General features: G+C 35.2%; 1 protein-coding gene across 5 annotated transcripts in view; it reads right to left on the reverse strand.

The window, feature by feature from the left end:
* Nucleotides 1-15,839, reverse strand: part of cd247l (CD247 antigen like) — a 25,487-nt gene continuing 9,648 nt past the window's right edge. For 4 of the 5 annotated variants that reach the window (XM_066686155.1, XM_066686152.1, XM_066686154.1 and 1 more), the window contains 7 exons: nt 12,207-12,304; nt 12,048-12,098; nt 10,319-10,399; nt 10,041-10,076; nt 4,243-4,296; nt 4,114-4,143; nt 1-2,960 (listed from right to left, as the gene is read on the reverse strand). In XM_066686155.1, coding sequence (XP_066542252.1) covers nt 2,883-2,960; nt 4,114-4,143; nt 4,243-4,296; nt 10,041-10,076; nt 10,319-10,399; nt 12,048-12,098; nt 12,207-12,299 — 423 coding nt within the window. In that variant the 5' untranslated portion in view covers nt 12,300-12,304 and the 3' untranslated portion in view covers nt 1-2,882. The remainder of the gene's footprint in view (nt 2,961-4,113; nt 4,144-4,242; nt 4,297-10,040; nt 10,077-10,318; nt 10,400-12,047; nt 12,099-12,206; nt 12,305-15,839) is intronic. The other variant, XM_066686156.1, reaches the window with a different exon arrangement.

Consider the following 15,839-nt stretch of genomic DNA (forward strand, 5'->3'; position numbering starts at 1 on the left):
CACTAGAGATGTCTTACATGTTAAATTTTAAAAATACAGTAATAACAAATAATCCTGGATTTATATAAAAAAAAATACTTGAGTTTATTTGCATGAGAAATCATTCCATTCATTAAATATAGAATTAGTTACATGTCCTGAAGCCTACATCTACTCTGAGCTTAATTATATAAAGACTGGACTCAAAAGGGCTTAAAGCAAACAAATTTTTAGAATATATGTATACACTTTATGTACAATCAGTTCCAATATTATTGGCATCTCTTTTTTAAAGATGGATTAAAAAATACAGTTTGGGGGAAAAAAAAGGAGTAAAACAAGAAAGCTTTTGAAACCCAGTCCCCCTGTGAAAATGGGTGGAGGGGGCTGAAGAGTCCAAGATCTTGGAACCTGGAGGGTCTGGTGTAAATAAAGATTGTGGTCTAAGGTTCCTTTCTCTGCAGAGGAAAGTTACAAAATGTACAGGATACAAGCGGCCCATAATTCTGACTATATTTACCCATCTTTACAAAGCTAAATAGACATTTCACTATCTCAGTGTGTAAATGCAATAGACTCACAACTGAGAACTGAGAAATGGTCAGTGAGGCCTCCATATTCTTGGCTAATTGAATTGATTTTTAGCTGAGATATATAAACAACAACTATTGTCTCTGAAACACAACATAATCTGCTGGTCTAAAAACAGTGGCTTTGAATATGAAGCCACATTCTCTCATATTCTTAAAGCGATTTCACACCAGAAGCAACTCACCACACGCTGGAAATGTTAGAACCGTTTCGCAACACGTTTTATACAGGACACTGCATAGTCAAAGCAGTTTCTGTTGGTCCTGCATTTTTCCAAGTGATGTGCGGATCAATACTGAAATATTGATAGCTCCGATACCAGAACTTAATTCTCTGAAATCGATTCTCAAATCAAAATATTGATATTTTGCTACTTTGGTCATTTGAGGTAATGTATATCATTAAAAGGAACACAGTGGAAAGTAACTAAGCTATTGAGATCTTGTCTAAATGATACGCAGTTGGTGGGAACTACCTTTTCTTTCGCTTGGGTAAGTGTACAATGCCTAAGCGCAGTGGCACGCTGCTCAGTAAAACAGTCACTCACCCTGTGTCCAAAATGGCTCACCATTCACTATTCCCTATATTATAGGGACTATGAGGGTAGTAAATGATTTTAGACACTACCTCATGTGGGGTTTTACCAAACAACACATTGGATTATGGGTAATCTGTTAGTGTACATAGGTTGTACTGTACAATTTGCAGTGCATTGTGGGATTGTTTGAGTGCACTGAAAATTGTCTACTATGATTTCGGACACTACTAATAAATGGCGGAACACCAAAATAGTGCACTATATAATGAACAAGGCACAGTTTCGGACACAGTGTCAGCCTGTAGACAGACATAATAGAGGAACGTAAATGGAGTCCTTCGGTGCTGCAGGCAGGCACTATCCAGGTACATAGGGAGAAAATGAGGAGCTTTAAGCGGCGCTAAGAATTGTTGCTGTTGGAGCTCCAGGGACCTGGAGGTTGTGGTTAAGTCTTGCTCCGGGTGACTGTGAGAAGTTGGTGTGTTCTCCCCGTGTCCGCGTGGGTTTCCTCCGGGTGCTCCGGTTTCCTCCAAAAGTACACGTTGATAGGTGGATTGGCGACTCAAAAGTGTCTGTAGGTGTGAGTGTGTGAGTGAATGTGTGTGTGTCTGTGTTGCCCTGTGAAGGACTGTCGCCCCCTCCAGTGTGTGTTCCCGCCTTGCGCCCAATGATTCCAGGTAGGCTCTGGACCCCCCGCGACCCTAAATTGGATAAGCGGTTACAGATAATGGATGGATGTATGGAAAACTTTCTTTAGAGCCAGTCACTGCCCTAAAGAGCACTGGAGGGGATGTGGGTAAAAAAGAAATTGAGTGAACGAATTGCAATTGTGTACGGAAGTTTTGAAGTAAACAACATGCATCATCTTTTCAGTTGAGCACTAGAAGCTCATTTAAATACAACACCAAAATAATAATTATTTGCACTGGATCGATTTCCAGAGCCCTACATTTCCCAAAATGTATAACTTAGGAGCCATAAATATTTTACATAATTCCTGTGAAGATTGGTTAGGTTCCCATCTGTGCATCAAGCTCCCTGATGAGGGACATTAAGCGTTTTAAACTTGTGCTTAAATAAATAAATAAAGTATCATATGTAGGCTTATAGTTAAAAAATAACTGAAACATCCTTCAAATAAACAAAAAATGAACCACGTCCCCTCCAGGGCTGCACTCAGTCTTCATGCATTACAGGAGATAAGCTAAACTTAGCGTTTAACAGTGAAAACGAATGTAATTGGCACATGATTTTTATCAGTATTAGTATCAGTATATAGTCTCGAAGTAAACTGAATGCAGTTCATTGGCGTGAAACATGAGCTGAAAGTTATTTACTGGAGAAAATGTAATAAAGACAGCTGCAGCATGAAAAGAGCTGTTAGAAACAGCGGTCAGTGGACTGATACAGTGGTAGTGAAAAAAAAACGTGATGTCGCGAAATAAAGCATGCTTTAGAACACTTCTCCACCAATCATAGTGTGTGACCGGAACTAACTGTTGTATAATGGTTAATATTGCAGGGTGTGTTGTGGCTTGTTTAGTGCACCTGGTGTGAAATTATCTTTGCAATGGTTACCAGTCCTACATTTAATAAGGAAAACAAATAAAAATAAAATAAACCTTTATTGTAAATTTACAAGCGCTGTCTGGATTTGACCACCTTATATTTGACTTATTACATTAAGAGAAATGTGTGAAAGTGTTGGCTTGGAAACATTAACAGATTTTCAGCTAATGCTTTAGGAGATGCCATTGGTGCTGTGTATATTGGCTCAGCTGCGTGAAGGTATAGATGGAACGGTCTCCATCTCAAAGGCCTCGGCTGCATCCTTCCTGCTCTTAGCGCCAGACTGCAAGGAAGAGGCAGGTAACAAATGTCTATCAGTGACACTCATATCCAAGCAGTGGTAATCTCAATCTAAGACTATAGACTCCAAACTGAGCTGAGACACTTTAGGGATTTATTCTTAATCTCATGAATACTCTTCTGGAATACTGAGTGAAACCTATCCAGTGAACTTTAACAGACCTTAAGGATACAGGGTTTCAATGGAAATATTCCCACCAGTTTCACCCTGCTCTTCAATGATCAGGACCACCACAGAGCAGGTATGGTTTGGGTGGGAGATCATTCTCAGTGCTGCAGTGCCACTGACATAGTGTTGACATCCTGTTTGCGTCCTGTGTCCACTGATGAAGGCTGACCAACACAAACTGTTCAACGACAGGTGAGCTACTGTCTCTGACATTTACAATGTAGTCCATCAACGTAGGTGTGTCTAAGAGAGTGGACTAAAATCTCCAGCCGCACTGCAGTGTCTGATCCACTCATACCAACAAAACAATGCCTAACACACCACCACCATCACGTCAGTGTCACTGCAGCTCTGAGAAGGGTTCACCATTCAATTCATATCTGCTCTGTGGTGGTCCTCAGTCCTGGTCCTGCATGGTATAGATTTACTCAATCACATCCACTTCACAAAAGATTGTTAGTTAGCTCATTATTTTCATCAGATGCACCGAGTTAAGAACAGGGTAAAAGTGAGATGATAAAGTATGCAGTGCAACATATGGATTACATATGTACATATCTGTAATCTCAGAACTACAAAGTGTTCCTGTATGGTCAGGGGAGATGATAAAATGGACCATGAATGTCAATATAAGGAAGTCAGTAATATGTAATGGCTGATCAGTGTATGTACATAATGGCCATTTACCTGTATTGCTGCTTATGACTATATTTACATTACTAATATTATAATTCTGACTTTTTTGAAGCTACTATTTTGAAATCCACATAATCAGTAATGCTTTTAAAGTCTGCACAAAACACTTCTGTAATAATTACACTGTGGAAACCATGACTTAGTCCATTAGCAAGCAACGTAAGATAAGCTTTCAAATTAATATTTGCACTGTGTGTATTGTGACACACCTAGATAACATTCACCCACCTCTACCAAAGTGTACAGATGAATATGGAATTATTATATTTACCTCTTTGGCTTTGCCCTTACTTTTGTGAGGCTATGGAGAGATACAGACACAAAATTACATTTACCAACCCATAACAGAAATCCATTTTAAAAATGATATCTTACAGAATCAGCCTCTTTAAATGCATACCTTGCCTTTACTTTTGATCTCCTGGTAATCGTCATTTGTTGGAGATTTCAATGCCTACAGAGGAAAAAAACAAACAAACAAAAAACAGGCTTGAGTTTGTACCGACATATCCTTAAAAAGACATTTGCACTGTTCTACACCACCACAAGAGGGCTCCTGTGGCTACATTATGGTAGAATTTGGCCTGCCGATTCACAGCATGTTTCTCAGGCTGTGTGACACTCGGGCACTGAACCATCTCTATAATGTCATAAATGTTTTGTGCCTTTTATGTATCCCTTCACCCCTGCCCAGTGGGGCCAGAAGATGGAGGAGGACTGAATCTTATATGCAAATATACATATGCATTTATTTTAGCTGTTTGCACATCTGGACACTAGCGCATCTTGCACTCCTAGACACTTCACAGCTGAACATTTTATTTGTCATCATTTATTCATTCATTTATTAATTAATTTAGTCTGTTATTTACACTTCTTTGCACAAGTATTATGGCACTGCCTATTTGTATCTTCACACGTATTTTTGCAGATTTCCTTATATAGCTTGGTTTTTGTGTAGTATTTTGTAGTCTAAGTATTTTTATGCATAGATTAAGTACTGTGTTTTTTTGTAGTCAACACTTTAAGTCTGTAAATTGCTTTCCTTAGAATGTACGTTCCAGATCCTGTCCTACGGGTGCTCTGGTTTCCACCCATGGTCCAAAAACACATATTGATATGTGGATTGGCTACTCAAAAGTCCATAGGTGTGAGTGTGTGAATGAATGTGTGTGTTGCCCTGCAAAGGACTGTTGCCCCCTCCAGGCTGCCTTGCACCCAGTGTTTCCGGGTAGGCTCCAGACCACTGCGAAACTGAACTGGATAAGTGGTTAATAAATAAATGAATAAATGATAGAAAGTGCTATGTTGTGGAAGTCTATCAAGTTAAATTTTTAATGGAATAACTTTCACATAATGGCTTTCTTATACAACATTGTAAGTGTTAAGATTAGGGGAATATTTTTTTCTTTTGTAATTTTCAGAATTTCTTTACCCTTTGTCATACGGTATTGCTCAGGGCACAATGAATAACTACAATATAGCAATCAATTAATTCATTCTACAATTACAGACTGTACTGTAATTATTAAAATAATGTAATTGCATACTTTCTTTGACTCACCCAGATGTTCAATGGTCAGAACTAGTATAGGACCATCACAGAGCAGATATTATCTGGATGGTGGATTATTCTCTCTGCTGAACTGACTCTGACATGGTTATGGGGTGTTAGTGTGTGTCTTACTGGTATGTGTGACTTTAAATACACAAGGTGGACCGTCAATTTAGGTGTGTGTAACAGAGTGGACATGAGTGGATACAGTATGTAAAAATAGCAGCACTGCTGTGTCTGATCCACTCCTACCAGCACAACACACATTTACACACCATGACAATATCAGTGTTACTGCAGCGCTGAGCAGGATCCACCACCCAAATCATACCTGCTCTGTGGGGGTCCGGAACTTCAGTGGAGCTGAGAGCGAACAGTGAGTAGAAAAATAAGGAAGTGACCATATTTTATGGCTGATTGGTGTATACTGATTAATGAAAATAATTTATAAATATTTTTTGGAGATGTATATAAAATAATATCACATTCTTTCAGGGTATTTTGGTGATTACGATATACTTGGTGATATGACAAAACACTGAAAAATACTTGTATTAATTTCAAAAACAGACTATTGCAACAAAATCAATATTATATTAATATCAATTATATTAAATGAAATATATTTAATATATATTAAGGCTCTGGATGTTGTGGGGATGTCCTTGCTGACACGTCCTTGCAACATCGTGTGGAAACTACAGATACTGGAAGCATGTGCTAGAATTTTTACTGCGGTGTTGCTATCAGTGTGAGAAGAGTGGGAGAGAGGGTTGCATTGACAATCCAACCCAATGGGCAGCACTTTGAACACATTTTGTAAGTGGTCAGAAACTTGTAAATAACTCATGAAAGAATAAAGTTACATTAAAACCAACGTCACATGACCTTCTTTTTCTTGTGAGATTCCCAATAAGTTTGATGTGTCACATGACCCTCTTCCCATTGAAAAAACAAAATTTGGATCCAAAATGGCCAACTTCAAAATGGCCACCATGGTCACCACCCATCTTTCCCCCTCCCATATACTAATGTGCCACAAACAGGAAGTTAATATCACCAACCATTCCCATTTTATTAAGGTGTATCCATATAAATGGCCCACCCTGTAATTTGCAGCTGAGTGTGAAGCGGTAAGGATGAGGATCAGCACCTCTAAATCTGAGTCCATGGTACTCAGTCGGAAAAGGGTGAAGTGCTCTCTCCAGGTTGGAAGTGAGATCCTGCCTCAACTGGAGGAGTTCAAATACCTTGGGGTCTTGTTCATGAGTGAAGGAAAAGGTGGCTGGGGAGAGGGAGGTCTGGGTTTCTTTACTCTGACTGCTTCATCCACGACCCGGATAAGCGGTGGATAATATATATCAATAATATTAAAGGCTTCTTTCATTTCTAACACAATTCCATGGTTTATTGTAAGTCTGATATTTTATAACTAAACCACCTCCACAAGCCACTCCACTTTTTTGGAGCAAATTCCTCCACCTCAGAGCCAATTTCCACTGTACTTCACTGTGCTAAATGGCTAAATGACTCGTGTAAGGAGTGGCATATTATGGGTAACTGCATGACATCATTACGTAAACAAGTCTGAATATTACTAATATCACAATACTGAGATTTTATATAATTAAAAAAATGATGATGATATTATTGCACACGATATGGCACAGCCCTAATATCTAATCAAATTTGAACCAATGAATGATTTAAATCAAAATTGTACATAGGACAGCAAAAGAAATAAATCAGTAAATAAACCACTGAACAAAAATATATTAATTTTATTACCAGTGTATTTCCTAGTAGTGACTGTATGAATGCCAATTTGATGTTTTAAAAATAGTAAATAATTTGGGTTACTGCCATCATTAATATCAGGTTTTACTTGCTAAAACATAGCACCAAAGCTGTTGCAAGATTCAAGGGCCAAAATTAATATTTGGTGTCATCTGAATCCACAAATATTTTCAAAGCTGTTCATCAAAGTTGTAAACTTTCTTAACCACATTTTTATTGACTCTTGTTAGAATACTGTTGTCTCTGAGAGAGTAGAATACAATAAAGTATCAAAAATGCTTTGAAATATGTAATAAGGCTAATAACTGTAGGTTATTAGAAACACGACAAAGCCCAGGATACAGTGAAAATATATTATGCAAAAAAATTAAATAAATACATTTTAAAAAAGTGTCCTGAGAGAGGAAATATGCTTTTCTCTACCGATTTGTCAGATTGTGTACACAGTGTCTACAGTAATGGTGTAGTTTCACAGCAAGATAATTACTGATGAAAGTCTTTATCTGAATGTTAATCGCATTAGAACATTAAACGAGACAAATTCATGTCAAACCGCAGCCCTGCATGGTTAGACTACACAACCCTTACAAGTCTAATAGAAAAAAGCCTCTTTGTGAAGCAACAGCTGTCTTAATCTTGCAGATATTTTTCCACAGTCTACCAGCCAGAGAGCTGCTGTGTAACTGTTTAAAATTTGAAATTTAACTTATAATTGCTGACAGCCCAATTTTGGGTTATGCTTAAGTAGGCTGCCACAGATTACGTTACAATCAACAAGTAGCATCTGGTCGCATGTAACTTCAGAGAACTTGATGAGATGTAGGACAAGGTGTAAAACAAGAAAATGTAACCATTTAAACATAAATAAATGTCCGTGTATATGCTTAAGTCAGCTTGAAGAATCACGTCAGCCACAAAACCAGCTGACATCTGAATAAATATTAACATCCAGCAGTGTTTAGTGTTTAGAGTACCGCTTCAGTTCTTTTTTTAATCCTGGTGTAAACTGTGGTTTAAAGATTAACTGTTAATTACTAAATTGGTAAATAAAATATGTAATCAGTTAGCAGTGTGTCAGAGTTTATCAATTTTTTTTTCAATACCAAACCAGAAGCACTCTCATGTATCTCAAAAATAGTTTTTTTTTTACTTTACAAGAATAGAGTAATTGTATTAATTATTGCAAGTTGTGCTCTGGTCCCTCCAGTTGTTTGCTGCAGCAAGTTAAAAGCTGAAAAAATGAATACATGATTTCTGTTGGAGAGTGATAATTGTGTACTACCATGAATAAATAAATAAATAAATAACCCTTAAAAATAAATAAATCTGTTTGATTTTTGTTAGCCTCACCCGCACACAGAATATATGACAAAATAAAAGGTAACAAATTAATCAAAATATATCTGTAAATGTTTTAATTATTGCGAACAGAATTCAATCTGCTTTATGTTAAAGGTAATTAAATGAATAAAAAAAATTAACTGAAGTAAAAGGGTTTTAAAAATTGTCTCATGCAGATGGTCAAAGAACTTACAAGGTTGACGGGGAAAAAAACCCCACCATATATGCATAATTTAGAGAGATTCTTCATTGAAAGCAGAATGAAAAAATGAGAATGAAGAGAGCATGTGAAACCTAAATATATAGCTTTATCTTTATAATTAGTGTTTTTGAGTCATGTGTCATGCTGTATTCCACACTGATACTTCAACACACTAAAGATACTGATATGGTTAAATAGATTTTATCCAGTTGTGATATGTGCAATATATATTTATATTTTCACACTAACACCTTCCTAACTTATGAAAGACAGACTAAAAACTGTGGGTGTCGTAGGAAGCAAATTGGCATGATATACAAGTAATTTATCCTCTATCATTCAGTATTATTACTGTCATTTTCCACCTCTGAATATTTAGTGATGGAGCTTTGCAATCTGCAGTAAAGACAAATGATGTTTACTTTGAATTTTTGTGCCTTTTTAAAAGTTATTGTATAATGTAAACAGAGATTCCAAAGCTAGATTCCTTAATGTATTACCTAGCTGCCTTAAAACAACAGGATTAATTTAAAGTAGTGTTAATTTTAGACCATATTTTTAGTAAGTATGGGTGCTAGCATTCGAGCCACAACTGCTCTAAAGAGAAAATTCTGTCAAACTGACAGAACTGACAAACCTTATAATGTAATCAACACACTGAAAAACTATTGTGAACTGGTGATAAATTTGGTTACATTAATGAAAAGGATATTGAACCATTGATTTTGGCACATTTTCCACAACACTTTTTATATGAAATGTTATGTGTATTGCCCATTACTTAGTTTAGTTTACACTACACTGTCAGCAAAACTTTGTTTAAGCATTTTAAAACTTTACAGTGTGTAAAAATCTTTCAATGAATGAACCAATAGAAATGGCCCAAAATTCATTGAAAAAAAAAAGTTTATTTCCTACAGAATTACCATTTTGAGGGTTATGTTTGTAATGCAGATATGTTTTGTTATAGATTGCATTGAATCCTAAAACAATCAGCTTCTTTTAAATTGTTGAAGTCCATGTATAATCTTTCAGAAAAGAGGTCAAATTCAGAGAAACAAAAAATAAATCAAGGGCTTTGCATTTCATTTGAAAATACTATGGAAAAGTAAGGCAATGTGTGTGTTTTTTTCACTAGTGTGACTACATATCAGTTTGGGAGTAATCCCATATATTACACTGGCAGCTAACCATTTTAATTGTGATTTTTGATAGTCTGATTATTGTTTTCCATTTCTTATTGTCATGTTACGATGATGTGTACCTTTGAAGTGTTTCAGAGTGTATAATTAGCTCTACTCACCTCATACTGGCTTTCCTCCTGCTGTGCTCGATTCTGCTATTAAAATAATGTATAATTTGTGAATGATGTAATCAGAATTCATGGAAAATATAAAAGTGATTACAAGCTATACATTCATTGCTTAACATGCTTGCTTATGTTTGCAACTATAGATAAGGCTTAATGTATTCTTTTTCATGCTAAGTTTCATGATAACATGAGTCTGTATTTATGGAATAATTAGTCCATACATCAATAATTGTAGATAAGCTGACACGTTTAATAAAAGGTAAGCTCACTCTTCTCGTAGGGCCGCTAGCCTGGCTGCTTTGAGGCTCCAGAGTTTGATACTCATCATTCACCTCATCTGTTTTCAGACCCTACGCAAAAGACAGACAAAATGTAGAGTAAAACACACACTCAGTCTTTCTTTCTTTCTTTCTTTCTTTCTTTCATGTCACTCTACATGCTTTCTGTCTTATGGGACCAAAGAACAATATTCATTTTATATATAAACAAATGTAGACGTTTACCAAAATACCAAAAAAATTATATTTTATTATTATTATTTTTTAAGAAATTACCTACTGTTTGAAGATATGGCTGTGCAAAAACATGGAGGGTAGGTGAATTAGCTTCTCTAATAACTGTTCTGGTGTGTGAACGAATGTGTGTGTGCCCAGACATAGATTGGCACTCTATCCTGAGTGAAATCCTAGTGCCCGATGCAGTCCTCCAAATGAACGGTCGTTCCTGGTCAAGAGTACGCTGTGCGCGTTTGGCCGCTGCTTCTCGCCAGTGTGTGTGTGGACTGAGTGTTCTGAGCGTTCTGAGCAGTGTGGATTGTAAAGCGTCCTTGGGTGTCTAGAAATGCGCTATGTAAGTGTAACGATAGATAGATAGATGGCTTTTTTTTAAGCTGCTCACATAGTCACTCAGTACAGCAGCAAGATTTGAATATGTCAGCACTCAAGGCGGCAAACCAGCATCAGAGGAGCTCTAACAAATGGCACGCACAAACATCTTAACGGATTATTTTGTCATTGAAGAAAACTTAAAATGCAGATTGTTTTTTGAAACTATAAAGGCAAGATGCTGAAAGAGCTTTCAAGTAAAATGAATTTTGTTTCACTGTTTAATGCAATGTGGCAAACAATGTTTCATTTACAGTGAATGAACAGGGCTTCTGAGTGGTGCCGCGATGAGAAGTTGATGCTTCAATAATCTAAAGCCAGGAGTTCAATGGTGTGTTATTGACCTCTCTGTGGGTGAATAAGATGGCCCACCTTCTCCTCACATCATTCAGTGTGATGCTAGCCAATACATTAATTTGCTACCATCGCAGATTTGGGCAGTGGGTTTTTCACTCTAAGTGCATGAAAGCTTGTACTAGCCTTCACCATCCTAGAGTTGCAACATCCTGTAATTATGAAAGTCCTAGGAAATGGGTGGAACTGACAATGACTACTTTGGGAAGAAAAATAGTTTTAAAAAATAGTGAATTACTAATACCCATGCACAAATGCTCTGCCTTAATAATGTGCACAGTGTTTAACTGGGTGAGTGTGTGAGCTTTTGGCAGGTCAAACCCAATGTGGGCCACGCTGGTCAGCCATGCTCTAAACAAACCATTATAATTCCAAAGAAGTAACTGAAAAGATCAAGGAAAAATGTCTTATCTTAATCATGAAGAAGATTTAACTGCAATCTGTTTTGGAGCATTTTTGTTGAGCCATCTGTTTTATATATATATATATATATATATATATATATATATATATATATATATATATATATATATATATATATATATATATATAATTACCCCAGTTTAAAAAGGGAGCTGGCAATATTAGACCCCAAAAAAGGTGATGCTGATTTTAACAGTGATTCAGTGATTCATTTTTTTTTTTACTATAAACATAGGGCAATGTGTCTTACAAACATAGTATTTCTTTCCTTTTGAAATTTAAATTGTAATAAAAAGTCTTGCAGAGCAGCTGCTGCAAGAAAACCACTGAAACGCACCTCATAGACGGGCTCATCTGCTGGTAAGCTATTAGTCCGCATTCTTGAAAACTAAAACATCCAACAGAGAAAATAGTATTGAGAATGTAAAACACCGCAGGACCGAAAATAAAATGTATCTGTCTTCTGTCAAAGCAAACGTTTATATTACAGTCTCACCTTTATTCTGAAGTACAGTCCAGTGAAAATGATGCAGTAAAGCAGCAGAAATGCATCCAGGATATAACACGTGACAGGGTCACTCAAACCCATTGCCTCTACAGAGAGAACAGATGAGGATGTTAACAGCAGGTTTCTCTAATTTCCTTGTGGTAGTCAAGAGCCTCTAGTTTTTCTGAGAATGGATATCAAATGCATTTATACCATTAACAAATTAAAACAAGTTTTATTATTATTATTAAGATTTTTGAGTTGGTGTCCAGGGTGGAAAGAACTGTACAGGAGTGAAATTATGGAACTGTGCTGACTAGCAAAAAATGTGATTCAGATAATGCAGTCTTTGTTGTAACCATTTTAACATGTTTGTACATACATACATATAGACATTTTTTTATGTTTATATTAACTATTTAGTTTTACAGTGTAAACAAAGTTGTTCTGCGTGGATTAACGTGAGGGTTTCAAGAAAATGACTCATATTTTCTATAGTCTTTTGTTAAAAGAAACCAGAACCTGTGAAATCTACAATGCCATTTGTTTTGCTATCTAAGAAAAACTTATGTGAAAGTGTTCAGTAGAGTTTCATATGTCATATAAAAGGTCAAATTTAACCTTCTGCATGGGTTTTTGTATATATATATATATATATATATATATATATATATTGGTGTATATATTTGTATATATTTATATTTTAGGCCATAAAACCTTTAAGAAAGCAAAAATAAGGCAAGTCTTAGGCATCGCTTCATATATTTACCACAATTTCATGTCATAAATGTTGTGTGGAAGATATTAGAGGCACATGATAATTCATGTCGGGATCTCTAGTGTTTTTTAAATTAAACCTAGATATGTTTTCCTAGAACAAAGCCTTTCAAATCCAAAAGCAACCTGAATAATTTTTTCATCAATAATTTAATTACAGACATTTAGGATACTTGGTGAAACTTGATATGTTTGTAAAATTCAATACTGGGGAGCGAGAGTAAAACGTGTCATACATGGTGTGAGAATGTAAATCCAAACAATGCAGAGGGTTATCTATGTACTTTTACTCCACATCTTCTTCAAAAGTGTAATTCATGAGTGTGGAGTGGCAACCATTGTAATTACTAAATACGGGATAGTTTCATTTGTATTTCCTTTGACGTTTAAATTAACGTATTAAAAATTACAGAATTTCCAAAACAACAGCATTTAGCATTTGAGACAAATAGATTTATTTATTTAATTACTTATTTAATGATTTATTGTTTGATTGTTACACTTATAGAACACCTATCTAGACATCCAAGGATGCTATAAAATCAACTCTACACAGAATGTCATTCAACACCTCATTCAACACTCAATCAACAAACACATTGGTGAGAAGCAGCATCCAAACACACACAGTATTACATTTTCTCAATAATATTGCAGACCTCTCAGTAAAATGCGTAAGAATATCACCAGAATTAAACAGATATTGTAAATCAAATTGTGAAAAATGAAATGTGAAAAGTACAGTTGGGTTGTATGGCAAAACTCTAATCAATAATTTTTTTTTTAAACAATAAAAGTACATTTCTCGTATGTGCCATAAGAGCCCTGGGAAAAAAGGGTAGAAGCTAAATAAACAAAACATTCCACAAAATTGAATTTTGTATATTTTTCTAAACCTAAATTTGATTTAATTTTTAAATTTTTTTTGGAACTGATTTTCAGAACTGTTTAAAATAAAACAACACAAGTCCTGGAGATAAAATGATGTATGAAATAAACACAAATTAAAAATATACCATTATAATAGTATAAGGTAGATTTATGTTTTCTACTTAAAGGTACTGAATATGTACAACAAAGTGTAGCACCACAGACAGTGTAGCATTAACAGCCTTTTTTTTATATTATAAAAAGTATGACTTTGTTGCATTGTGCAGGTTGTGTTTAAAATATACTATAATAATAATAATAATAGTAATAATAAATGTTTAGTTAAAAATCTAAATTGGTGGTGCCCTTACACTGTCAGAAAAAGGTACAATAGAAGTATATTATTGCTCACTAAACAATGTGTTCAGTTGTTTTTTTTAAACGTACGATGCATTCACTTCTCCAGGTTTAATTTTACAGCTGTGTAATATATAACGAGAAAATGTGAGTCCTGGAGGTGAAATGGGCCATATGAAATCAACACTTATCAAAAACCTAAAGTCAACCTACAAATCTAGATAATATAGTTTATGGTATAGCTAAGTTACCTAAATGATAGGTACAGAATATGTACCCTTGAGGGTACCACAGCAGTGACTGTTTTACTGAGAGTGAATACACTCTACTTACCTGTGACGCTGTAGAACCATGAGCACTCAAACAACCATTGAATGCTGAAATGGTACTTTTGCTGGATAGTTATTCTCTAAAATAACACATTTAAAATAATTTTTAGCACCGAATTGGTTTTACTGTTGTTCACTGATTAAACTGCCTCTGACATGCCATTATCAAATTTGCCGATGATTAGTCAATATTGGGACAGCATAAAGGGAGGAAGTACAGCATTTGACAGAAAGGTGCCATCACAACAACGTCGACATAAAAACACTACAAAAACCAAGAAAATATAGTAGACATCAGGAAATCAACACTACCCAGAAACATCTATACTGGCCGACTCCAAAAGAAAGCCAGCTGTATTTTAAAGGGCCCCAGCCTCTGCCTGTTAGACTCAGGCTGTTAGACTGAGGTGTAATAAACCCCTACCCCCAAAACTGGAAGTGCATTAACCCCCTGTCACATTTATCTTTAACTTGCACTATATATTATTCATATATTGCTTTATTATTTAAAGTTTGGTTTTATTCTATTCTGCTCATCAAAAAACAGACATGGAAATTATATATATAAAAATATATAAAAATATATATATATATATATATATATGAAATGTGAAAGTGTAGTATATATATATATACAAGGTTATACACTAGATTTCCACAGGAAAGGGTCTTTAATGTGAATATATTAGCTGTACAAATATGTTTTAGTTTTTTATGTGTAATGCATAATTGTAATGAAAAATGTAAACATTCTTTCACTATTTTTGTCATTTTATGGTAACTGTTACAATTTTCGTTTTATTATTATTAAAAATATTGCTCTAATTGAAATCAACATCTATAAATCATCTTAACCAAAACTCACGTACATTTGGATGAAAAAAATGTTTTTCATTGCTATATCCTTGATTGAACTCATAATGAATGCAGTGATGAATAAATTCTTTTTGCTTGCCATTTACAAACCACATTTTTTGTGGCAGGTTCTTAGGATAAAGATATTGCTGATATGAGATATGTGGCTTTTTATCAAATATATCCTGTGCACTCTTAAATAACATCCCTGTTTAAGGTGTGACTTGCAGTAGTGCAGCCACTGAAATCATAATTTTATTTGTTCAGGTTGTTATATTTCTAAATGATGTGTATTGTGTAAATGCCGTAGATGTCCATTGCACCGTTTGAAGCCTGGAGCAGTGAACCAGCAGAAATGCTACAGAATAACCAGAAGTAAAATCTTATTACATTCTTCCATTAAAAGGGTCTTTGCCTCAGTGGTAAACTTGCCATGTGTTTTTTTTTTTTTTTT

The sequence above is a fragment of the Hoplias malabaricus genome, chromosome 12 (genome assembly GCF_029633855.1).
Source record: "Hoplias malabaricus isolate fHopMal1 chromosome 12, fHopMal1.hap1, whole genome shotgun sequence".
NCBI lineage: Eukaryota > Metazoa > Chordata > Actinopteri > Characiformes > Erythrinidae > Hoplias > Hoplias malabaricus.